Source organism: Chaetomium globosum, genomic scaffold, assembly GCF_000143365.1.
Source record: "Chaetomium globosum CBS 148.51 scaffold_3 genomic scaffold, whole genome shotgun sequence".
In the NCBI taxonomy this organism is placed as follows: domain Eukaryota; kingdom Fungi; phylum Ascomycota; class Sordariomycetes; order Sordariales; family Chaetomiaceae; genus Chaetomium; species Chaetomium globosum.
The window spans coordinates 4,008,884-4,032,220 of record NT_165978.1 but is presented as its reverse complement, the minus strand read 5'-3'; the positions used below and the strand labels follow the sequence as shown (position 1 = coordinate 4,032,220).

Genomic DNA, 23,337 nt, shown 5'->3' with positions numbered 1-23,337 from the left:
GCCTCGAGGCCGGTAACGACTTTAAATAGCAGCACTTGATCATGTCACTTGCTCGTCTCAACGTGACACTCGGCATATTCGGCCAGACAACTTGCCCCGTGATGAGACTGGGGGCCGAGGTTTCAAGTTGATCAACTGGTTCAAGTTTGTAGGATGAAATGATTTGATTCCATGTTCAAAATGCTAGGAGCCAAGACTTAGCAAACAGCCCGGGTGTCTCTCATGTCTCGCCCGACCTGTGACTCTTTCACAGTGTTACCGATTGCGTGTTCATGAGGGGCAAGCAAGCGGGTGGTCGAAGAGCAGAGGAATATCATGCCGCAACCCTCACCCGGACATAAACCAGACGAAAACCCACAGCACCGGAAGGGTGGGAACTGGCCTCCCTTGGGGATCGCAAACTTTCATCGCAACAATACGAAACCCAGATATTGAAATCGAGGTTTCTGTTATCATCTGCCTTCGCCCGACTTCGAGCTTACACTAACGCGAAAACTGGGCGCGTGAAACAGCCCGTCAGGCTCGTACGTCAGGCCAATTTCACAATGTGCCACTTTACCCAGGTCTGTATGGGAATAATAAGGCTATCAGAACTTGATAGCTCTGCTGACACTTGAATTCCAGCGAGAGTTTTCCTGCGGCCACTTCCGTTGGCTCGCAACCAAGCAATGGTACATATACATACACTGACAACCGCAGACGGAGCTTAGCAGGTTTCTGCACTCTCGGATCGAAAGCGAGAACTGACTGGTTACCCAGCGCCAAGTATAAGCACCACATACCTTGCATGCCAGAGATCACAGCTTTTGAGGAGAGGTAATGTCCATCTCGAGAGTCACTGGGCACGTCATTTCGTAATTGATCCTGACTAGACCAACAATAGGCCCATCATCTGTGGCGAATGCAGATTCAAGCTGCAGCCTTTGCCATGGCCATTTCTGCTTCTGGACAGAATGCTGGCGGCTGCTCGGTCTTGATCGCCGGCTTACCCATTGGACTGGAAGAGAATTGGACCGGGGAGGCTAGATAAGGAGTTGCGGTTGTATTATGGATGATACCACAGGGTTGCTTCGGAGATTTGGCGCAATGGGGGAGGGGTCGTGATTTTGAGGGAACCACCCTCGTAGTTACCTACGGTTCTCATGGAAATGCTCTTTTGGCTCATTGGGCCTCCTACAACTCCGCATCGAGGGGGCTCGATCTTGGTTTTCCCAGGGATAAGCTATGTTGTGCTGACGGGTTCATTGTTTGCCAACTACAACGGGCTCGTTGTTCGTATGTAGTGTATGTACATACCATCACCAAACACAGAGCACGTCAGTCGCTTCGGTGGCAGCGTGGTATTGCCAAGACCAACTTTTTTCAGGGTCCTGGACCCTGAGAAAGCGAAGCAGGGATTCTTGGGACCGAGGATGCCAACAAAGCGTGTGCCCCTCCTTGGAGGGGATGAAATGTCTCATTGCCCCACGGCCGCGGTGTGAGTGGTGGTGTGGTGCCCTATCTTCACTGTCATGAAGGCCCGAAGCTCCACCAGAAAGAGAATCGCTTGGCATTGACCATGGCAGGACAGGACACGCTCAACGAAAATTTGAATCACAAAAGCAATTGAAAGCAATTGGAAAATTGAGAAAAAAAGCACGTGGCGGCAGGGGTGGGTTGGGACGGCTTGAGGCGAGATCTTGGGGTTTTTCTTCACGCGGAGTAGGCAGCCGACAACCCGTCGGTAGTGAATTGTGGGGTTGAAGAAGGATGAGGGGAGCCTGAAAAGGGAGCGGACAAGCGGTCGCCGGCTCACCGCCCCACAGCCCTGAGAGGGCAGGCGCTTCTTCACAGGCCAGGCGGGCAGCACTTGCAGGTTACATACCTAGTAGGCAGTTACGGAAACAGATGACAGGGCTGCCACGTCGGCGGTCCAGGTCCTTCTCTCAGAAGAGCAAGAGCCTCGACAATAATTTGGACTGGGTATACCAGAACTACCGTACCTACTTAACTTTTCCATCGCCCTCTACCTAACCTCATTATTCAATAACTAATCTCGACTGTATTATTTTTGCACTCCTAATCGCTTCCATTTAGTCTCGTCTTCGGACTGCCATCCCATTCTTCTGTCCCGTCCACACGATACAGTACGCAATTACCGAACGACGGACGAATGTACGGCGAGCGGACCTTCTCTAACGTGCGCTTCACGCACGACATGCTCCATTGTGCTCCACACCTGCCAACAAACATCGATTGACATCAGCAACGGCGAGCTAATGCAAGGGGAACAGCTCCAGCTCTGCACATGACCAAGGGCTCGTGGTATAAACCTCTGGAAACACAAAATGCCTGTCATGGCGAAGCTGTCCGCCGACCCCTTCTGGCCTCCAGGCACCCGGGACAGTGACATGCATGTCCCGTTCCCCAAACTCACCACCGACTCCTCCTCCTCGATCATCTCTCCCCTGACTCTCCCGCGCGGTGTCCACGGATACTTTGACCACGTCGTGGTGACCAACAGCAACAACCCCACACACCCTCGTCCCGTTTCGCAACCTCGAGGAAGTCAAATCTATTCGCCCTTGTCACCCCATATCCTGCCAGCCGCACAGCAAGCACAGTTCCAATACGATCAGAGCCGGTCGAGCAGTCTCCCGCCAACAACTCGCAACGGGGTCACATCGCCCAGACTGCCAGGAAACGGATCGAACAAGAACCAAGATATGGCGGCTGGGCTCACCAACAAAACGTTGGGATCCCCGGGAGGCGGACTAGCCTACTCGCGGTCCGTCTCGGCGGACGAGGTGACTTCATCCAGCCATGACTGCATGGTCCGACGGCTCCTTCAGCAAAAGGCGAGGATGCAGGAGGCTTGGGAAGCGGAGCGCAAGTACCTGGAGGCGAACCGCGAGCGAGCCGAGGAGGTGTACAAGGAAGAACGGGCCCTTATGGAGGAGGAGCGCGCCGAGTGGGAGGCCGAGAAGGCGGTTTTGGTGGGGGAAATCGAACGGCTGGGAGGCACCAACCCGTTGGCCATGAATAGCCTCCCCTTTTGGGCGAGAGCACCCTTCTCGAATATGGGCCAACGCGAAGGAAGCTAAGGAACATCACTAATTAGTCCCGACAGCTCGTTGTCTTCGGAGAAGAGTTCACATCTCGTGGGCCAGAATGGGGGGTCAGCCGCCCGGAATGCGTCTTCGCCGTTGCCCATACCGGGCCCGAGGGCCCAGGACCTCGCTTCCCCAAGGTCACCGAATGGGCCCAGCGCACCCACGGCCGATTTTCTGAAGCAAGATGAGGCACTCGAGGCCGCCGCCGAGCCTATTCCGATCGTTGACGTCAAGGAAATCCATCCAGAGTTGGAGGGCATCCCAATCAAGGCTACCAGCGTAAAGAAAGCCACCTTTAGAGATACCGGGTCACAAAACGGGTCTAAATCTTCCAGCCCATCTGGCTCTCCTCCGTCAGGCTCTGATCAACCCCAGAGCCCGCGGGCGAAGAAGGAACAAACCCTCCAAGTTCTGGCAGCCAAGGAAGCGGACCGCCTCACGATGCACGCTGGCCACACGCCAAACCATTCCCTCTCGTCGGTAGCAACCGCTGTTTCCTCAGGAACAGCTACTGCAACGAGCAACAGCGGCGACAGTACCCCGACCATGCCGCATGAAGAGGTCGCGAGCCAGGGCACAACCACTGGCGGCGATGGGGGCGGCGTATCTGGATCGCAACAGGTCATGGAACCCTTCCCCGGTGATACAGACCAGCAAGGCCACATCTTCGCCGACCACCCCGAGCCCATCTTTAGAGTCCAGCGAAGACCGTGAACTGAAGGGCCCACTTATGGTGAGGAACATGCCGGCCCACGACGAGATATTCTTCCAGAAGCTGTCCGACAAGCTGGAAGAAGTCAGCAAGGACAACGTGGCTGCACTGCCGGCAGTGTTAAAGGACTCGGAACTGGCCAAGCAGACGGCACCACCAGCCGCCGGGGAAACGAAAACTCAGGCCGAAGACCAACCCGGCGCCGGTTCTGGGGTTGACTCCGAGGATAATAAGAGCAGCCCGAAAAGCGGCGACGAAGAACAGTTCGACGTCCCCTTGAAGTTCAAAAAACGCATGAATTTTGGCGCGCCCTTTGGGGAGTTCCGGTAGCCACGGATCGGCGTGCGGTTCGCCGCTGCCCCCAAACATCTTGCGCCGCGTTAATATCTCTTGACGGACCCCGGGGGCCTCTACACGTTTTGTTTTTAATAACCCCCGTCGGCCGGTTTTCTTTTGTCTGGCTGTAGGAGCCCACTCATACCTCGATCACGGCGGATTGGTCCCTTCATTACACGCATTGGAACAGGGGAAAGGGGTATGAATCGAAGAAAACACTACCAAGTAGAAGGGCATTGCGGGGGGTGGGTAGGGATTGGAGTTTAAGCATGGCAAGCGGAAAGGGAGGCAGGTTTCGGTGACTTGGGAGGGTCGGTCAAGCGATTGGGGGGAGTCGTATTAGTTAGCGTTTCCCCATCTTTTTTTTCTCTATGTATAAAGCACAATACCCCCTTTTTTATGTTTTGGAGGTTGCCTTTCAGGGCAAGCGACGGTCGGTTCGCTTGAGAGCCAGGATCTCGACCTGCTTTTCACGCCAAACACATCACCAGATGGCAGCGCACTACATAGGTAGTTACATGTCTCGAGGAATATCCACATTAGTTCAGGTAACTCCGAGACAGGAAAGGCCAATATAGCGTCGGATGAGAACGTGTATTCTAACTACTTTGGTTATTAAAAGCTCTTTCCAGGTATATCCCGAACTCCTGACCCCGAAACGCTACAACGCTGTGACACTCTCGTATACAGTACAGAGACGCACCCTCCATAGCCGTCCTCGACTAGCTCACCCCCTCAACCAGCATGACGACATCCCTCCCCCACCCCCATAACCAAGACATCTTCTTCTCCCTCAAGACATCTTCTTCCCCATCAACTCAGCCAACTCATCCAGCAGATCCACCGTCTCGGCCGGGCTCGCAATCCACGCGGTGGTGCCCACGCTACGCGCCCGGAAGTCATTGGCGCCGGCGCTCAGGAACTGGTCACCCACATGTAGGGTGTTATCCCCCTTGATCGCGGCGGCGCCTCCATCCCCGCCACTATTGCCATTGCCCCCGCCGGCAAACCACCGCTGACACACCGTCACGCCCCAGCTCTTATCGCCAATATCCACAAACACGTCCCGCCCCCCGTTGAAGGCGCAGAAGGGCACCCGCCCGCGCCGCCCCGCGCTGCTCAGCTCCAGCACCTTCTGCACCACCAGCACCGTCTCCTCGAGCGACTCGCGCGGGATGCGCGCCGACGGCGGGTCCGCCACGATGCCCACGGCGCGGTCCTTGCGCATCAGCACGGCGGGCAGGTTGAGCGTCTTGATGCAGTCGCCGAGCGCGGCCTCGGCCACGTCGAGCACCTCGGCAATGTCCCGCTCGTCCCAGGCCGCCATCTCCGGGGTGAGCCAGCGGCAGCGGGGGACCGGGGCGAGCAGGTGCGGGGAGGACGGGGAGAACTCGAAGAGGTAGTTGGCTTCGCCGCCCATGATGATGAGGGATTGTTTTTGGGTTGGGGTGAGTTCGGCCGTGTTGGCGAGGGCGTCGAGGAGGCCGTGCAGGCGCGCGTAGTACTTGTCGGCGGTGGTGTAGCCGGCGGCGGTGACGATGCCGATTTTGACGTTTTTGCGGAGGAGGTCTGTGTTTTGGGGAGATGGTTAATTGGGATTCTGGGATGGAAGTGTGGATTTAAGGGGTTGATGGTGTACGTACCAATAAGCCGGGGGACGATGGGGCTGGAGGGCTCGAGGCTCTGCCCGTCGTCGTAGAGAGTTACGTCGCCGTCAAAGGTGCGAGCTGGAGGGTGCCGTAGCTGGTCACGGCCCATCATCTGAGCCGAGTTGAGGATGAGGCGGACATCGTTGAAGGAGGGCGAGACGAAGCGGCGGGAGGAGATGTAGCGCTTGTGGTCCTGGAACTTGAAGCCGGCTTCTAGGGGTAGCCGAGTGAAGAAGGGCCCTATGCTGGGGACTAGGAGTTTGAGTTTGGATGGGAAGGGATTCTCGGCATCGTGTTGATGAGCAACTGGAATTTGGTGAGTCACTTTTTGGTATCTTGGGAAAGGGGAGCGAGTAGGTGCCTACTGTGATCGTCTATCATGACCTCGACATCACGGAGAATCTCGCTGTATCTCCGGTGGGCTTCCTCGCGTGTCTGAGCGAGATCGTTCATGCTTTGCCTGTTGATGGGGCCATGGGGCTGGGAGTATAGCACAAACGGCACGGCGAGCAGCCCCTTGATCCATTCTGGGTCGAGTTAGCCATGCTATGCAAACCCAGGAGTTGTGTTCGGCGATGTTGCGAGACTACCGCCGTGGCTGTTACCAAGCTCTGGATAGCTCGTAGCGGTGGACGGCCGTCCTCGCCCGCCTCGGCTTCAGGGGGGTGGCAGTTCGCATGGAAGAGGTCTCACCTATGAATTGGTCACGCCGGTGAGTTTTAAGGGCATCTATTGTCTGATCAGTGTCTCTTCTAGGGTACGGAAGGAGGGATACATACATTCTACGCGATAGCGAGTAGTCATGGTGTAGATTGTAGATTGTGGATGGTGGATGTTGGTAGAGTAGGTGAGATTGGATGGGAACTGAGATGGTCAGAGGCAAGACGAAACCAACAGAAACTGGAAGTTGGAAACTGGAATAAACAAGAGAAGAGAGAGGGTATTCTCAGGTACAATCGTTATAATCTTGAAAGAAGCCTGTTTGAAAGAGAGGCACAGTCACCGCTTCTTACAAACACAAAACCAACTCCTCTTTGGGACGGAGCTATCGGCTGGGGGTTACAGGGCCATTTGGGCCCATAGAGGTCGAGGCTATCGCTGGCACACAGCGGGCCACAGGGCACCCCGCCAATGGCTGTTGGTGCATGATGTCACAGGGACAGCCTGGGACAGCTGGTCCAATCAGGGCAACTTCCAGGACGCAGGTCAGACTTGGTAGGCCCTGCGCGGCGGCTGCCGGGTGGTGTCTTGGCATGAGATTGGGTTGCGCAGATCGGCACTCTCCGCCGGTCCATTGAAGCACTGCAGCGCGGTGCAGTGCAGTGCAGCAAGCGGCTGGCCTGGGCCTGGGCCTGCATCAACCGGGCATCTATTTCACCAAGCCTCATACCAGGTTTGGGCAAGCAGATAGTTATCAAACCAAACAACATACAGATTAAACCCGAAAAAAAAAAGTCAATTTTACCAACTCAGGAACTACCTATTTACACAACTCATCAACAGTCTCCCTTCCTCCCAAACGGAAACAAACAAACAACCTAACAAACCAACAGACAACCCCCAAACAAGAACCCCCCTTCCCCACCACCACCACCCTAACAAGCCAAACTACTAGTCCTCACCCTCGTCAAACACCCCTCCGAGCACGCCGTCTGGCACCCCGTCACATATAACACCGTCTTGGGCTCGCACCCGCAGGGCACCACCAGGTCGGACTCGACCCGGCACGTCGGCACGGGGCAGCGGATCGGGTCGCAGCCGTCGGGGGAGGTCGTGCGCGTGACTTTGGGACAGGGGATCGACGATGTCGTGGGCGGCCGCGTGGTGGTGTGCGGGGGCAGGGTGACGATGCTGGTGACGACGCCGGAGCGGGTGCTGGTCGGAGTGGTGGTGGTGCGGCGCGTGGTGGTGGTTGGGGTGGTGGGGCAGGGGAGGGCCGAGGTGCGGAAGTCGATGTCGCAGCCTTGGTAGGGGCAGGGCGCCTGGCAGGGGGCGATGAGCGTGGCCGTGGGGAGCGTGGCAGGGCAGCCGCAGGGGTTTTGGATGGTCGTGTGGAAGGTGCAGTCGCTGAAGGGGCACTCGTTGCCGCACGCCCGGTTCTGGATGGTGCGCGTGGCCGTGGGGCAGACCGCGTTGGGCTCGTTGGCCGCGAGGGCCAGGCTGGCTAGGCCGAGGAGCGCGCTGAGGGAGAACTTCATCGTGTGAGGAGGGAGAAGGGTTGGGCCCTGCTTTCTTGTGTTAGCAGGGAGGGGGAGGGAGGGGGATGGTTTGGTTGTGGCGCTCAACCGTACCTGGAAGTTCAGGAGACTAACTATTGTAGGGGTTTGGTTTGTCTGTCTCTGCAAAGTGGACGTAACGGGGCGACCTGGATGTACCTTGATGCGCTACCTTTGTTCAGCTTGTTTACCATCTCTTCCTCTCTCCCAAGTGGGACGGAGACCCGGTTATTATATACCCCAGACTCGACAAGGTCGTCGTCTTGATTGCGTTTCTATTCCTGTCTTCTATTTCTGTCATCCGCGGCCGGCCCCGAGATGCTTCCCGTCCTGGCAGCTCTCCAGCTTCCGGGCTCTTGCCTCCTCTATGGGTCCACCGGATGAAGTGATTTCCACTTATTAAGGTCGCCCATCCCAGCTGCCTCCCTGGCTGGCTGCGTGTTATCACCGCACTCTATAGCCCAAAGGGCGGCCGTGCCTGTCCCGGCCTGAGGGATATGCAACGCTAATAACCTGGAGAGGTATCATTGCCTCCTGCTTTCGGGCCGCGAGATGCCTCCTCGTGTTGCGGAGCAATAACGAGCGTCAGATTCTATATTCTGATGGACTGCCCTCCTCTTCGGAACCAAGGGCAACAAAACAGCCGCCGGGAGACAGGCTGAATGAGCGACTTGGATGCCCTCGAGCCACGGTTGCTGCTCCGAGGATGCCGTTCATGCTTCTTCCTCGAGTATGCACCGACGTTGAACGGCCCCGGTGGCCATGTCGATAAGCGTCCGTCTCAATCTCGATGCAGGCGCCACCTGCTCCGTTCCCGTCTGGTTCCCGCTAAGTATGCGAGGCCACAGACGGCGGATGCAGGGCGGCTTGATCACGGTTCTGCGGGACATGTTGGCATACTATCTCGACAAGGGTGTATATCACTTCCATATATCTACAGCGGGGCCGAACCTGCACGCCCTGCCAGGGTATGGGCTTTGATGTGTTTCCCATCCGGGTCGTTGGGGAGAGATCAACAGCTCGCTATCCTGGAGAGGTGGGTGATGTTCATCGCCGGGGGCTTGAGGCTCGGACGGCAGAGGATCGACCAAGCGTGTCAGGGACCGGCATGGACGTTGTTTGCCTCCCTGCCTCCCTTCCACCCATAATGGGACAATCCCGTTACGGTAGTGTGTGTAAGTGCCTCGGGATAACGAAACCCCCGAGCGTTATCCATCCCCCAACGAGACGGAGAATTACCCCTTACATTCCCGCACCTATCAGATTACCATGCAAGGCCACACATTGTTCCAGCCAAAACCCTCGGCCAGAATCCTGCAAATCTGCTCACTGCGGCCGCCAGCACTGGCGCGTCCATTGATGGCTATAGTAGGTCGAGCCCTGTGTCCATTATTCCCGTCTTCAGCCTCCGTTTAGCCTGAGCTGTGGGACCCGGCCTGCGCGCGCTCCCAACGGCTCAGAACGGGCAGCCGTTGAGAGGCCAAGCAAATTCCCAATATAAGGTGCCAGGCCTTTCTTGATATTACCGCAATCAACGTTGGCGGTTTCTGAAATAGCCGTTCTTGGTTGTCGTGGCGTCGAGCCGTAAGCGAGCGGGAGGCGACGGGAAACAGGAGCGAACCTGCATAAGAACATACCCAAAGGCCGAAATGAGCTTGGAAGAAACAAGAAGGCCATATTTTTGATGGTGAGCGTGGTGACCTGCTCGAGAGTAAGGTAAAATCTACCTAGTCTAACACGACAAGGCTCGCCGATTCAGCATGGACAATGCCAACGAAAGGCGAAGAAGATTTAGATTAGTTGCATTCGAATAATCAAGCCACGCCCCTAATAATGCAATGATATGCGTGCGCCATGTATGTCCCGTACAATCATAAGGTATAGCCTTAAGCAATATGCCCATGTATCCAGCTAATGCACCATGCCTCGACTCCAAGGCCGTAGCCGTAAACTCCGTATCACTCTAATCAGCTTCAAGCTGCCTGTGTAGTAGTAACAAGGGCCGATTCCTCCAGTTCCGCATTATCCATCCACGCGGAATAGTCCTCGTCTTCGGCAGCGGAACCCGGCACCCCGGCTGCGACGTCTAACTGGTCCCCTTTGGTGACTGAAGCCCCCTCGGGTAGCGACACTCCCAACCCTACAACATCCGCCTTTGTGGGTTCCTCCGTCTTCAACGGCGATGTACCAGAGGCCTCAACTTCGTCAACCTGTGGCGGGGGGTAGGAAGGGCTGTTTGACGCGCTCGACGGCGTCGTTGGCTCCGATTCAGCGGGCGCAGTCACCACAAGCATCCCGTGCTCCTCGCCGTCCTCATTCTGCGGTTGTCGTCTCTTCGGAAGGGGAGGTGGTACAGGGCGGCGCTCGCTCGCTCGTTTGGTGTGCTCGGCGTGGTTCTCTGTCGATGGTGGAGGAATTGGCTTTCGCTTGGGAACTTGGATTGGTGCCGTTGATGTTTTCTTCTCGGGCATCGGAAGCGGCGTTCCAGGCGGCGGGAGCGGGTGGCCACGCCCCATCGGCTGACTGAGGTCGAGGGCTGGTGCGCTCTCATCCGAGTGGTTAACGTGTGTTGCTGCTTCATCATTGGGGCGACGCTGGAACGCGTTGAAACCCCATCGCTTGGCCGACGCTGCCGCGTTCGCCACAGCGTTGAGCGTGGTGCGTTTCTGCGAATCGCTCGTGCTGATGCCGGAAGAGACCGAAGACGTGGTGTCGCGACGACTGAAGAAGCCTCGAGAAATAGTGCCTGTTTGGCCGCGGACTGAACCTTTGGTAGACAAGGTTGGGGAGTGTGACCCCCCATCACTGTGGCTCTCGGTCGACGACACAGTGTTTCGCCGCACTTGAGGTGTCTTGTCTGCGTCCTTTTCGGTGTCGGTAGCATCCTTAGACGAGCTAGAAGACGAAAGGTTGGAAGACTTGGAAGTGATGTAAGGCTTGAACGCGTTGGGGTTGGGCGTTTGAGCTGGTGATGGGGTGTGGGACGTCGCCGATAACGTCGCCATGGCCGAGGCGGCCGAATCTCCGCTCGGCGGAGAAGATGATGGCCTGAATTGGTCTGCATTGGTTGCAATAGTCCCCACCGTTGGAGACGAAGGTTGTGCGAAAGGAGCAGAGAGCACTGGAGGAGGAGAGCCGATGTCGCTCTTCGCCTCACTCTTCACCTCATTCTTGGCCTCATGCTTCACCTCGTTTTTCGTTTCATTTTTTGTCTCAGTACTGGTCGACGACGTAGATGGAGATGATGGCAGGTCCGCCTTGCTCGCCTTGCTCGAGAGCTTCTTTCCAAACAAGCCAACTGATGGCTTCTTGTCCAGAACGGGCATGGTGTGGCTCTTTTCGATGGGCGGGAGCTCAGTCTCCTGGATCCCATGGGTCTCCTCAAGACGTTCCACCTCACCAAGATCTCCCTCTTGAGCCGCGGCGGACTCGGGGCTGGCTGGGGATTTCACTGCGTCGTCGTGGAAGACCCCTCCCCTCCAGACTTTGTGTTCTGTGTTGAAGAAGGGGGTATCATCCCAGAATGGCAAGACGATGGTCTCAGCGATCACCTCTTTGATCCGATTTTCGATCTGGCGAAGAATAACCGTGTACGTAATCTGCCGGGAACTGACAATGGGTTCGATGGTCATCTCGATCTTCGGCATTTGTTGAAAAGAGAACCATATGCGGTTGCTGGGCGGAGGCTTGATTTTGAAGAGTGCGTGACCTTCCAACTTACGCACAACAACAGCAAGAACCAGGTTGACCTCTCTCGCTTTGAAACGGGAGCCCAGGTCGATGCGGACAGTGGCTGCGACTTCAAGCCGGAAGTTGCCCGTGTAACGCACGTCGACTTCAATACCACACTCCCCTTCGACTGTCAGGTCTTTTAGGCGGGGGTTTGTGATGTAAGGCGCGGAGTCGCCCGTGTCGATGGCTTTTATGGCGACGTGGGACAGGAACGCTGGTCGCTTCACGCGGGATATTTTCTTCGTAAGCTTTTCCCTGATGAAGTTTTCAATGTCCTTGGTCTTATGGACTCCCAAAAAGACTCTTCCAATCATGGCATTCAGCCACCTAGTCTGCATGTGCTCTTCGGATGCATGGAGTTTCTGGACTAGCGAGATCATGTTCTCCATGCCAAACTGGATGGGTGTCGGTGCCTTGTTCCCCGCAGTGCCGGTTTGTTCTTGGTTTCGCAGCAAGGCGAAATAAAAGTCCTCCTTCGCAGAGCAATTCTCAGAGAACAGGTAGAACGGTTTCGACAGTTGGCTGTCCGGGCTCAATTCCGGACCATTCGTCCGACGTGAGAGGCAGATGGCGTTGCGCTTGATCCATAGCTCTCCTTCGGGCGTCACGGGCTCCCCGGAGTATATGCTGACGTCGTGATGGGCGAGGGACACAACATGGCGCACCTCGAGTTGCTCGTCGTCGTCAAAGAGCATTAAGTGGCCGTGTCTGTATGGCCAATTAGAACCGTGACACTGACCGGGACAATACATCGCGTACCTGAGCACCACATAGAACACGTTGCCAGCCTTTTTCGGGCGCTGGTTGGCGCCATTCTTAGCATCCAAGGGCCCTTGATTCTGTTTCCGGTCGAAAATGCTGCGGTACATCGTCTGATAGACACTGGGGCTGGGCGCAGCCACGGTGGTCGAGCCGACGGGCGTCGCACGTTCAATCGGCTTCGCGTTAATCCCCATTGGCGTGTACTCGCGGCATACGGCGAAGTAGCCCGCGGCGACGTCCTGCTCATGTTGAACTGTCCGAAGTTTGATGCCATCCTTCTGTGTTGCCTTGAGGGGCTCGAGGTCGTCACCGGTTTGCACTAGGTCGTCCTTGTCGCCGGGCTCGGTCTGCGCGAGGTCGGCATCCTGGCGGTAGGGGAGGTAGAGGTAGGCATGGGCAAAGACGACAATCACCAGCAGCGGGAGAAAGGTTATGCCTCCGAGAAGGTACGTCAATAGGAAGGCGGACCAACCCATGGCGGCGGTTGCCAATTGCACTCAGTGCACTATGGCGGCGGCAGAGTGACAGAGTGTCGGCCCTGCTACCTGCCAGACTGGACGATAACTCGCGGGCGCATCGATTCTAGCAGTAATGCTCTGAGCTCTGGACTTGGTGTACAATAGAAAGCACCCAGTCGGGGCATTGACTTTGGTTTCAGACGGGCCAACCAACTTGGGAAGTCAGCTGTTCGTGTTCGGTCGCTGATGACAGACAACCCGGAACCTCGCAGCTGGCGCAGCAGCCCCCCGGGTAGTGGACCACAGTGGGAGCCAGCCACAGGCAGCGCCGAGCGATCGGCCGTGCTTCCCCGCGCTGCCATGATTGGCTAACCATCAGCGCCCCGCCACGGATCAGGCAAGGCCCTGGTCTTTTCAGCGGTAAGGCTGATGAACGAAGTTCGGAATGGAGAGAGAAATGAGTGAGGTAGCTCTGGGATGACGCGATGGAGGAGCCTCAAGCTCGGCATGTGAGTGGTGGCCGGTGATCAGTTTGATGATTTTCACTGTCAATGCCCCACGGGGAACTCAATGAACGGGGTCCATTTTCAGTCTTGGACACAAGGGGTCAGGCCTCTACTTTAGGAAGGCTGTTAGATTTAGCTTGCTCTCGAATCGTTCCCCTTGAATTTGGGTCCTCTCATGCTGCTGTCTTGTATGTATCAGTGCCTGGACTAGAGCGAGCCCAGTCTCCTGTTTGGGGCATAACAAGTGATCGCGGACTCCTCCCAAGTCCCCAGCGCAATCTAACCCCCATGTCCTAGCTTCGACGGGCCGAGCTTCACAGTTGCACCACGTCGGATGGACAAGGAGGGTGCTGCGAGCCGCTATTGGTCATGCCATTGGTATTTTGATTCCTATGAGCACTCCCGCATCCCAGACCAATTCCAGGCAGGAGATCCTTCCGTGCCGAACGCGATGAACCCCATGCAGAGAAAGAAGCAAGCCGTGTCTAACCCCACCAAATCCAGCAACCCGCCACGAGTTCCTTTAAATCGTGGTCTCGTACGCAACAGGGGCGACCGTCTCCGGCTTGTTGTCCTTGATCGAGATCGTCCGCGCCTCGCGGGGCATAGCGGGCTGTCTCTTGAGCTGCACTGGCTGGCCCTCAACCTTGACCTTCTTCTTCAGCTCGGCGTTCTGCTTAACGCGGCGCAGGAAGTCGTCCCTTGACCGCGAGGGCTGGATGTGCTCGATCCGGATGTTGAGACGCTTCTCGAGGTAACGGTGCTTGACCTTCTTGTAGATGATGATGCCGACCGCCGACTTGGTGACGTTGTAAATAACGCCAGTCTTGCCGTGGTAGACCTTGTGCGCCATACTGTTCGTGTCCGACGTCAGTCCCGTTCAATCATGCGACTCTCGATGTGGCGCGCGTGTAAACGCTGTGATCCCCATCACTCCCGACACCCCTCCTCGATTGTATAAGGATTTGGGTTTTCGCTTACCCCTTCTGGACGGCACCGTTGACCTTGATATCGACAATATCGCCGACCCTGTTTGCCAATTAGCGATCCATCTCCGCGTCTGCGGTACCACACAAGGCGCCAACATACTTGTACGTCTTCAAGTAGGTCGAGAGCCTGATCATACCCTTCTCCCGGAAATTCCGAGAGAAGGCGTATCTCGTACCAGCACGGAGACCTGCGGGGTGACCCATCTTGCCTGTTTGCTGGGTATGTCGGCGTGGATCGATATGTCGAAGTCGGTGGTTGCTGCGGGCTGCAAAAATTGGGGATTTTTTGTGTGGAAGCAAATCCAAGTCAGGATTTCAGATTGGGTGACTAAGCAGGGTGCGTGCGCCCCATGCGCTCCAGCCAGCGCGCTATCGTTAGGGCAAGCGGGCGCGATACGCACGGACCACCACAAATCCCCTCGTGCCTCTAATTTTCCCAACCTTCAAGTCGGCTCCCACTTAGCGAACTTTTGCTTCGGTCGACCAACCTTTGATAGCCTCAACGACAAGATGGCGCCTCTATCCTACTCCAAGACCGCCAAGGTCCCGCGTCGCCCCTTTGAGGCCGCTCGTTTGTGCGTTTAATTCCGGTTTTACTCTCCGTCAATTGCAGCCTCTGCGCAGACGGTCATCGCGAACGCCGACTCTGCATGCTCGCAAACATCACCGGCCACTGAGCAGCAGCTTGTCTGTGCTTATGTCGATTGTGATCGTGGACTAACTTTCGGAACCTAGGGACTCCGAGTTGAAGCTCGTTGGCGAGTATGGTCTCCGCAACAAGCGTGAGGTGTGGCGTGTGCTCCTCACTCTCTCCAAGATCCGTCGTGCTGCCCGGTAAGTAGTCAAGGCGAGTTAGGTCAATTTTTTAGAAACGCAGGCTAACGACTTCTTTTCCAGTGAGCTTCTTACTCTCGACGAGAAGGACCCCAAGCGTCTCTTCGAAGGCAATGCCCTCATTCGCCGTCTGGTCCGTGTCGGTGTCCTCGACGAGTCCCGCATGAAGCTCGATTACGTCCTGGCCCTGAAGGCCGAGGATTTCTTGGAGCGCCGTCTCCAGACCCTCGTCTACAAGCTCGGTCTCGCCAAGTCGATCCACCACGCCCGTGTCCTGATCCGCCAGCGTCACATCCGCGTCGGCAAGCAGATCGTCAACGTTCCTTCTTTCGTCGTCCGTCTCGACTCCCAGAAGCACATCGACTTCGCCCTGACCTCGCCCTTCGGTGGTGGCCGCCCCGGCCGTGTCAGGAGAAAGAAGGCCAAGGCCGCCGAGAAGGGTGACGGCGAGGAGGAGGAGGAGGATGACGAGTAAATTCCTGTGACGATACATTAAGGGAATGGTTGGGACTGCACGGAGCGGGCTACGAAAATTGGTCTGGGCAGGGACTTTTGACCTCTGCATCTTGCTCTTACGGCGTTTATAGTCAGGGAGTGGGAATGCATCAAGAATTGCACGTACAATACACCCAGCAGGTCACCAATCATTGACACCTTACTTCTCGAGGTCTCCGAGCCCAGTGTCGCGTTTGTCGACTTTCGCAAAGAGACGTGCAAAGATGGGTACCCACCGAAACAAAGACTACAAACATGACTATCAATGATGCGATGTGCACAACAATATATGGGGTATCATTATGAACTATCTCGAGCAGCCTCGGCGTCTTCTCCGTCCTGCCTGTCCCATGAATCGGCTTGTTTGACCATCTGCTTTCCCATTTCGCCTGTGCAGTAGCTGTTCTTGACAAAAGAATGGCAGCATGCATAACCCCATCTGAAATCAGACCACCAACTCCCCCAGACGGATGTGTGGTTGTTGATAAGAACGTCCTCGGCGTACTTGGACTTGGCCGCCTTCCTGGGCGCGCCCTTGATGAGACCGGCCTCGTCGTACTCGACAAATGTTTCCGACTCGGTGATAGCAACCTTCAGCGCCTCAGGCACCGTCGGCTGCTCGCCGTACTGGCTGGCGAGCAGCTCGGCTCGTTTCCTCCGCTTCGCCTCCCTCTCTTCGCCCTCCTTCTTGCGCATCAGCGCGCCCGCTGTCGGGTTGGCTTGGAGATGTAGTGAGGTGTCGCCTGTCTTCTCCTGCGCCTCCCATGCGTATTTCTGTGCCTTTTCGAACTCGGCCGCCTCACCCGACGCCCGCAGGAAGCTCTCTTCGGCAAAGAGCTGCGACGACTTGTCGCCTATCGCGCCGGCGTCGACCAGGGCGCGCTTCTTGGGGTTGTATTTGGCCGAGTCGGAGTCCAGGTTCAGTAGGTACTTGGCTGTGTCCTCGCGGATTCTCATCGACTGCTTGACCGTCTTGTCCTTGCCGAGCTCCGACTCCTCGGCGTACTTGAACCCTTCCTCGTACACGTCCTCGCCGCCCTCGCTCTTGTCGCCGTTTTTCCCCTGCAGCGCCCGCCGCGCCTCCTCAACCAGGTTGTACTCCTCCACCACTTCCTTGTACTGCTTCGGGTCGTACGCCGCCCACACGTCGCGCTTCGCCTCGTACCCCAGCTTGACGTCCCGCACGGTCCGGTCCGCCTGGATGTCCTTGCCGTTGAACTTGGCGCCGACCTTGCGCGGGCGCTCGAGGCAGCTCTTTTTCTTGTGGCCCATGGCGCCGCAGTTCTCGCAGGCGCCCTTCACCCACTTGGTCCGGGCCGCGCCGACCTTCTTGCCGCCCCGCTCGAAGGTGAGGTTCTCGTCGTCGTGGGTCGTGCGCCGCTGGTGCTGCAACGAGTCGTCGTGATCGTCGAGCCCGCTGACGTAGAAGGGCTGCTTGCTGATGTAGGAGGGGATGTAGATGTTGTCTTCTTTGCGCGCAGCGCCTGCGCCGGAGCCGCTATCTGCGCTGGCAGCGGCGGCTGCCGCAGATGCCGTTGCTGGCCGCCTGGATGGTGGGGGAGGCATATTGGGTGGGTAATGGAGTTGCCCTGACTGTTCAAATACGGAAAGGATTTGGAACAGTTGAATGATGAGGATAGTTAACGATATTGACCGAGTGTTGGGAGGCGAAAGTTTGATGGTACTGTTAACCCTAACCCCTACATGAGTTCATGCATGGATTCTTCGTCATGGTCTGAGCGTTGCCTCCACTTACACCACTGAGTCCCGGTTCCTCAGTAAAAAAACCAAAACTGGAATGGGAAAATAGCCGGGCAAGCGAGCAGAACATGATGTACTCAGGAGCTCTGTGCTTAGGCGAGTGATATTTACCATGTTTCTACCTAGGTGGATTCTTTGTGTCTGAGTTTCACGTGGTTTGGCGACTCGCTGCTCCACTGCGGCGCGACTGCTTGGAATTGCCAACCGCGTCGTTGCCTTATGAGCGTCGCGCTTTGATTGCGCTTCAGGAACTTGGATTCATTGCCACGTTTATGACACCACGTAACTTTAAAAACTAATCAAGAAAAAAATGATAACATATTCCCGTGCCGGGTTGCTCGACGCGGAAACTGGACAACACAGTCAAGATGGACGGGTTCCGGGTTCGACTCAACTGCATCGACCACTACCAGGCCACACCAACACGATATGACCCTCACTTGCGTCGGGATGATTACCGCTCGGAGCCTAACAAGCAACCCAAAGTGCCCGTCATTCGCGTGTTTGGGTCGACCGAGACCGGCCAGAAGGTGTGCGCTCATGTCCACGGCGCATTCCCATACCTCTATATCGAATACCGAGGACCCTTAGACAAACCAACGGGTGAGTAACTTAGTCTTCTCGGTGGTGGAAATGATGATTCTGCTCACACCTGGCTTTGTGTAGTATCCGAATACATCTACGCGCTGCACTTGTCCATTGACCGCGCCCTGGCCATCAATTACCGCAGAGACCAGCGTCGAGAGCCCCAGAGATTTGTTGCCCGCGTGACCCTTGTCAAAGGGGTCCCATTTTACGGCTTCCATGTTGGATATCGCTATTATCTCAAGATCTACATGCTTAACCCGGTTGTCATGACGAGGTTGGCCGATTTGCTGTTGCAGGGGCTCGTCATGGGCCAAAAGTTCCAACCCTACGAGGCACATTTGCAGTATCTGCTTCAGTTCATGGCCGACTACAACTTATACGGTTGTGACTATCTCGACGCCGAAGATGTTAGGTTTCGCGGCCCTATTCCAGACCCTGCCGGCCCCGATGACCCTCCACGCATATGGGATAGCAACACCATCTTGCCTGAGGCAATCACTAATGAGATGAGTCTCCCCCGGGCCAGCCACTGTTCCATAGAAGTGGACATCTGCGTTCAGAATATCTCGAACCGCAAAGCCGTCAAGGAGCGCCAGTTACATCACGATTTTATTGAACGAGAGCACCCCATCCCCTCGGACTTGAAGTTGGTACACAGCATGGCCGGTTTGTGGAAGGATGAGACCAAGCGCAGGGAAAAGCAGATGGCGAAGCTGAAGCCGAAGCCTGGAGGCAACCCGTTTCCTCAAGGAGCACTCGTTACCATGTCTGCGGACCCGCGCCATTCGCAGCCGCCGCCGTGGATCCACGAGGAGGAATACCGAGAAGTTCAGCAGTTGATTGAGCAGGAGAACAAGCAGGAGAGGACAGGCTTGACCTTTTCCAATTACATCAAACCGGACCCGGACGGAGACGGAGTGCAGACCGTCATCCAATCTGTCGAGGACTTGTTCCCGGAGAACTTATTACCTGCTCTGGGGCTCGAGCAAAAGTTGCTGCAAGGGCACACCGGCATAGCCAGCAGCATCCAGGTAGACGAAAAAAGGCTTCTTGAGCTAGATGTTCCCGAGCAAGAAGGTCAACTCCTTCTCGATGATTCAGACGAAGATCGCAGCAAGAAGGAACATGAAAGCCGGCTTGATCGGAAGTTTGAGGAAAAGAAAAGCCCTTTCGGCATTGCCGTACCTTCTGCGTCTAATAAAAAACCAGAACCGTTCCCCGGCGGTTTACAACAACAATCGCACAGGCTCATCGCGGAACTAAAGCGGGAAATCAAGGGTCTCGACGGCGGTTTTGGTGTCAGTGGGCTTCGCTCTGGCAAGCGTCCATCCATCCCGCTGCCGAGGGAACTCCTTCTCGAGGCAACCACCCTTGAATTAACATCCAGGGATGCTGGCGGCCAAAGGGCCGCTTCCGAGACAACGGGATCAGGCGTTCTCAAGCGCCTCCCTTCAGATCTGGAAAACGACGCTTCGGCGAAGCGGCTGAGGTGCCATGATCACCGCGAGGGCTCTCATCAAATTTCGGCTGAGGCTCCCCCACCCGGGCTGATTGTGGTGGCCGAGAAACCAGTGCCCATTTCGGCTAAAACGCCAGCACCATCATCTCAGCCACACAAGACCACTAGCAAAGGAAGCTCCCAGAAATCACAAGGGAATCAGACCCTCAACTTCCCGGTTGTTAAAGATCCCCATGATCCTGATACAATATTGAAACTCAGTCAGCGAAGCGCCTCGCAGCGGACTGACGAATCCACATTCAGTGGCTCGGCAAGAAAGCAAGTTTCGTTTGACCCTCTCGTGTCCATCCATGAAGCCAAGTCGAGCTCTACTACATCAACATTCCGGACACCGGTGACATCGTCACCGTCCAAGACTCTGAGCACCCCTCCACGCCCGAATATCCATTGGAGTGGGAAAACCACCATGTTCCTAGTCAACAGCAGGCCGCCGTCTGTGGCGGAGGTATGCTCCACAATGCAGTCATACGGGTTGCCGGATGTCATCTATCAGGATGCGTTTTACAGCAAGGATGACGATGTGCCGCCGAGGCCAAGAGAATACGCTGGAAGGGAATACCGGTTGGACGGTAACACTCTCCCCTACCTGCCCGATTTCGATCCAACGGGCCAGTCCCCGGCTACGTTCGGGGTAAAACCGGATCTAGCACCCGACCTCGCCGAGATGGAGTTGCGCTACGAGAAGCAGCAAAGCCTATGTACCCTACGGAGCTGGGAGATTGCCGAGCCACCTCCAACGTTCGCCGAAGTGAGCGGGTGGTGGGAGGAGAAGGAGAAATGCAAGACTCAGAGGGTTCGTCCTGGTCGGCCGCCCCTGTCTACCCAAACCCAAAAGCCAGAGTTGTCGCAGATTATCGGGCCAACCCCGAAAAACACCCACGGCTTCAAGTACTCGCAGAAGCAAAAGTCAACCAGCGTCCAGCACGAGGCGCAGTACATGAGCACCATGAGCCTCGAGATACACGTCAACAGCAGGGGGAAACTAGTCCCGAATCCCGAGGAAGACGAAGTCCAGTGCATCTTTTGGTGCCTGAGATCCGACGAACAGTGCCTGTTCGGCAGCCAATCTGACGACAACACCATAACCGGGATTGTCGTGCTTTCGGGTGACGGCCTCCTGGCCAAGCAGGTCCGCAACCAAACCTCTTGCCAGGTTGATGAAGAGGCGTCCGAACTGGACCTCCTGGTCAAGATGGTGGAGATTGTGCGGGCGCATGACCCGGATATCCTCACCGGATACGAAGTCCACGGGAGCTCTTGGGGCTACTTGGTTGAGCGGGCCATGCACAAGTATGAGTTTGATCTGTGCAACGAGTTCTCGCGCATGAAGTCGGAGTCGTTCGGCAAGTTTGGCAAGAACGCTGACGCTTGGGGGTCCAAGACAACATCCAACCTCCATGTGACGGGCAGACATATCATCAACGTTTGGAGAGCCATGCGAGGCGAGCTCAACCTTCTGCAATACAGCATGGAGAACGTTGTTTGGCATCTTTTGCATCGTCGAATTCCGCATTATTCGTGGCAGACCTTGACGGACTGGTATTTGAGTGGACGTCCGAGAGATCTAAGCAAAGTTCTCCGTTACTATCTCAGGAGGACTCGCCTGGACATTGAAATAATAGAGGCCAACGAGCTGATTCCACGGACAAGCGAGCAAGCGAGGCTTCTCGGTGTGGATTTCTTTTCCGTGTTCTCGAGGGGTTCGCAGTTCAAAGTCGAGTCCATCATGTTCCGGATCGCCAAACCGGAGAACTTCCTTCTCGTTTCGCCCAACAGGAAGCAAGTCGGCTCCCAGAATGCTCTGGAGTGCTTGCCTCTGGTCATGGAACCGCAGAGTGCTTTTTACCCAAGCCCCCTCCTGGTCCTGGATTTCCAGAGTCTGTACCCCAGCGTCATGATTGCGTACAATTATTGCTACTCAACGTGCCTCGGCCGTGTTGTTAGTTGGCGTGGCACCAACAAGATGGGGTTCACCGAGTACAGGAGAAGAGAAGGTCTCCTGCGGCTGCTGAAAGACCACATCAACATCGCCCCGAACGGCATGATGTACACCAAGCCCGAGATCCGGAAGTCGCTCCTCGCCAAGATGCTTACCGAGATTCTCGAGACTCGTGTGATGGTCAAGAGCGGCATGAAGGAGGACAAAGACGACAAGACCCTGCAAAAGCTTCTCCACAACAGACAACTTGCGCTGAAGCTCCTTGCGAATGTCACCTACGGGTACACGTCGGCCTCCTTCTCCGGCAGGATGCCTTGCTCTGAGATTGCCGATAGCATCGTGCAGACGAGCCGCGAGACGCTGGAGCGGGCTATTGCCTACATCCACTCGGTCGAGCGATGGGGTGCCGAGGTGGTCTACGGCGATACCGACAGTTTGTTTGTCTATCTCAAGGGGCGGACGCGTGAGCAGGCCTTCGACATTGGCGCCGAGATGGCCAAGGAGATCACCGACTTGAACCCGCGGCCGGTGAAGCTCAAGTTTGAGAAAGTCTATCACCCGTGCGTGCTGCTCGCAAAGAAGCGGTACGTCGGCTACAAGTACGAAAGCCGGGATCAGACGGTGCCCGAGTTCGACGCGAAGGGTATCGAGACGGTCCGCCGCGATGGCACCCCGGCGGAGCAGAAGATCGAGGAGAAGGCGCTCAAGATCCTATTTGAGACAGCTGACCTCAGCCAGGTCAAGGAGTATTTCCAGTCTCAATGCTCCAGGATCATGCGTGGCGCCGTCTCCATCCAAGACTTCCTATTTGCAAAAGAAATCAAGCTCGGGTCCTACAGCGGCAAAGGTCCCGGCCCGCCCGGCGCCCTGATCAGCACGAGACGCATGCTCGAAGACGCCCGCGCGGAGCCACAATACGGTGAGCGGGTACCGTACGTGGTCGTATCCGGGGCACCCGGGGCGCGGCTTATCGACCGGTGCGTGGCGCCCGAAGACCTGCTCAACGACCCGCACGCGTCGCTTGACGCCGAATACTACATCTCCAAGAACCTCATCCCGCCGCTCGAGCGCATCTTCAACCTGGTCGGCGCCAACGTCCGGGCCTGGTACGACGAGATGCCCAAGGTCCAACAAGTCCGCCGCTTGGAGATGACCTCCGCCGCCGTCGCAACCGTCATGCCCAACAACGGCAACAACAACAACGCCACCGCAAAAAAGACGCTCGAATTCTTCCTCAACTCCACCTCCTGCCTAGTCTGCAACGTCAAGATGTCCAAACCCACCACCACCGCCACCACCACCACCACCACCCCTTCACCCACCGCACCCCTCCCAATCTGCACCCGCTGCGCCGCCACCCCTTCCACAACCATACCCCTCCTACGCAGCCGGCTCAGCGCCGAGCAGCGGCGGTACGCGGACGTGGTGAAGGTGTGCCAGAGCTGTGCGGGGTTTGCGCCGCTGGATGTTTCTGGCGCGGTGGCGGTGGTGATGTCCCCTGTGATAGCCGGGACTGTCTCGGTGTTTTATACAAGGGTCAAGCAGCGTGCGAGGGTCGGAGTGGAGGGGGCGCTGTTGGAGCCGCTCTTGGGGAGGCTTGGGGGGAGGAGGGGAGGGGGGATGGAGGGAGCGGCGGAGGGGTTGGATTGGTGAGGGGGGTGGACGGGTTTAATAGAGAAGTGAGTGCTATAACTACGCTGGAGATCGAAGGGATGAGAGATGAGAGACGAGGTATGAGTGACGATGGCA

At 56.6% G+C, this 23,337-nt stretch overlaps 10 protein-coding genes across 10 annotated transcripts; 5 read left to right on the top strand and 5 right to left on the bottom strand.

Annotated features, from left to right (window-relative positions):
* Nucleotides 1-545: 545 nt before the first annotated feature.
* CHGG_06601 (uncharacterized protein) lies at nucleotides 546-1,030 on the top strand (the record flags this gene model as incomplete). The annotated part of the gene is made up of 2 exons (XM_001222695.1): nucleotides 546-563; nucleotides 884-1,030. 2 exons carry the CDS (start codon nucleotides 546-548, stop codon nucleotides 1,028-1,030), a joined length of 165 nt encoding a protein of 54 aa, XP_001222696.1.
* A 1,297-nt stretch (nucleotides 1,031-2,327) lies between these two features.
* On the top strand, nucleotides 2,328-4,134 carry CHGG_06600 (uncharacterized protein; the record flags this gene model as incomplete). Its single annotated transcript, XM_001222694.1, has 3 exons — nucleotides 2,328-3,010; nucleotides 3,110-3,713; nucleotides 3,814-4,134. 3 exons carry the CDS (start codon nucleotides 2,328-2,330, stop codon nucleotides 4,132-4,134), a joined length of 1,608 nt encoding a protein of 535 aa, XP_001222695.1.
* A 799-nt stretch (nucleotides 4,135-4,933) lies between these two features.
* On the bottom strand, nucleotides 4,934-6,593 carry CHGG_06599 (uncharacterized protein; the record flags this gene model as incomplete). The annotated part of the gene is made up of 5 exons (XM_001222693.1): nucleotides 4,934-5,709; nucleotides 5,784-6,095; nucleotides 6,155-6,249; nucleotides 6,395-6,482; nucleotides 6,569-6,593. The coding sequence occupies 5 exons, from the start codon at nucleotides 6,591-6,593 to the stop codon at nucleotides 4,934-4,936; spliced, it is 1,296 nt and encodes a 431-aa protein (XP_001222694.1).
* Nucleotides 6,594-7,384: 791 nt separating this feature from the next.
* CHGG_06598 (uncharacterized protein) lies at nucleotides 7,385-7,987 on the bottom strand (the record flags this gene model as incomplete). Its single annotated transcript, XM_001222692.1, has 1 exon — nucleotides 7,385-7,987. The coding sequence occupies one exon, from the start codon at nucleotides 7,985-7,987 to the stop codon at nucleotides 7,385-7,387; it is 603 nt and encodes a 200-aa protein (XP_001222693.1).
* Nucleotides 7,988-9,152: 1,165 nt separating this feature from the next.
* On the top strand, nucleotides 9,153-9,426 carry CHGG_06597 (uncharacterized protein; the record flags this gene model as incomplete). Its single annotated transcript, XM_001222691.1, has 2 exons — nucleotides 9,153-9,180; nucleotides 9,299-9,426. 2 exons carry the CDS (start codon nucleotides 9,153-9,155, stop codon nucleotides 9,424-9,426), a joined length of 156 nt encoding a protein of 51 aa, XP_001222692.1.
* Nucleotides 9,427-9,978: 552 nt separating this feature from the next.
* CHGG_06596 (uncharacterized protein) lies at nucleotides 9,979-12,975 on the bottom strand (the record flags this gene model as incomplete). The annotated part of the gene is made up of 3 exons (XM_001222690.1): nucleotides 9,979-11,714; nucleotides 11,850-12,445; nucleotides 12,497-12,975. 3 exons carry the CDS (start codon nucleotides 12,973-12,975, stop codon nucleotides 9,979-9,981), a joined length of 2,811 nt encoding a protein of 936 aa, XP_001222691.1.
* A 1,011-nt stretch (nucleotides 12,976-13,986) lies between these two features.
* On the bottom strand, nucleotides 13,987-14,656 carry CHGG_06595 (60S ribosomal protein L21; the record flags this gene model as incomplete). Its single annotated transcript, XM_001222689.1, has 3 exons — nucleotides 13,987-14,317; nucleotides 14,445-14,492; nucleotides 14,553-14,656. 3 exons carry the CDS (start codon nucleotides 14,654-14,656, stop codon nucleotides 13,987-13,989), a joined length of 483 nt encoding a protein of 160 aa, XP_001222690.1.
* A 306-nt stretch (nucleotides 14,657-14,962) lies between these two features.
* Nucleotides 14,963-15,761, top strand: CHGG_06594 (40S ribosomal protein S9; the record flags this gene model as incomplete). The annotated part of the gene is made up of 3 exons (XM_001222688.1): nucleotides 14,963-15,027; nucleotides 15,188-15,286; nucleotides 15,350-15,761. 3 exons carry the CDS (start codon nucleotides 14,963-14,965, stop codon nucleotides 15,759-15,761), a joined length of 576 nt encoding a protein of 191 aa, XP_001222689.1.
* Nucleotides 15,762-16,081: 320 nt separating this feature from the next.
* CHGG_06593 (uncharacterized protein) lies at nucleotides 16,082-17,347 on the bottom strand (the record flags this gene model as incomplete). The annotated part of the gene is made up of 1 exon (XM_001222687.1): nucleotides 16,082-17,347. One exon carries the CDS (start codon nucleotides 17,345-17,347, stop codon nucleotides 16,082-16,084), a length of 1,266 nt encoding a protein of 421 aa, XP_001222688.1.
* Nucleotides 17,348-17,910: 563 nt separating this feature from the next.
* On the top strand, nucleotides 17,911-23,241 carry CHGG_06592 (uncharacterized protein; the record flags this gene model as incomplete). Its single annotated transcript, XM_001222686.1, has 2 exons — nucleotides 17,911-18,145; nucleotides 18,209-23,241. 2 exons carry the CDS (start codon nucleotides 17,911-17,913, stop codon nucleotides 23,239-23,241), a joined length of 5,268 nt encoding a protein of 1,755 aa, XP_001222687.1.
* Nucleotides 23,242-23,337: the final 96 nt, after the last annotated feature.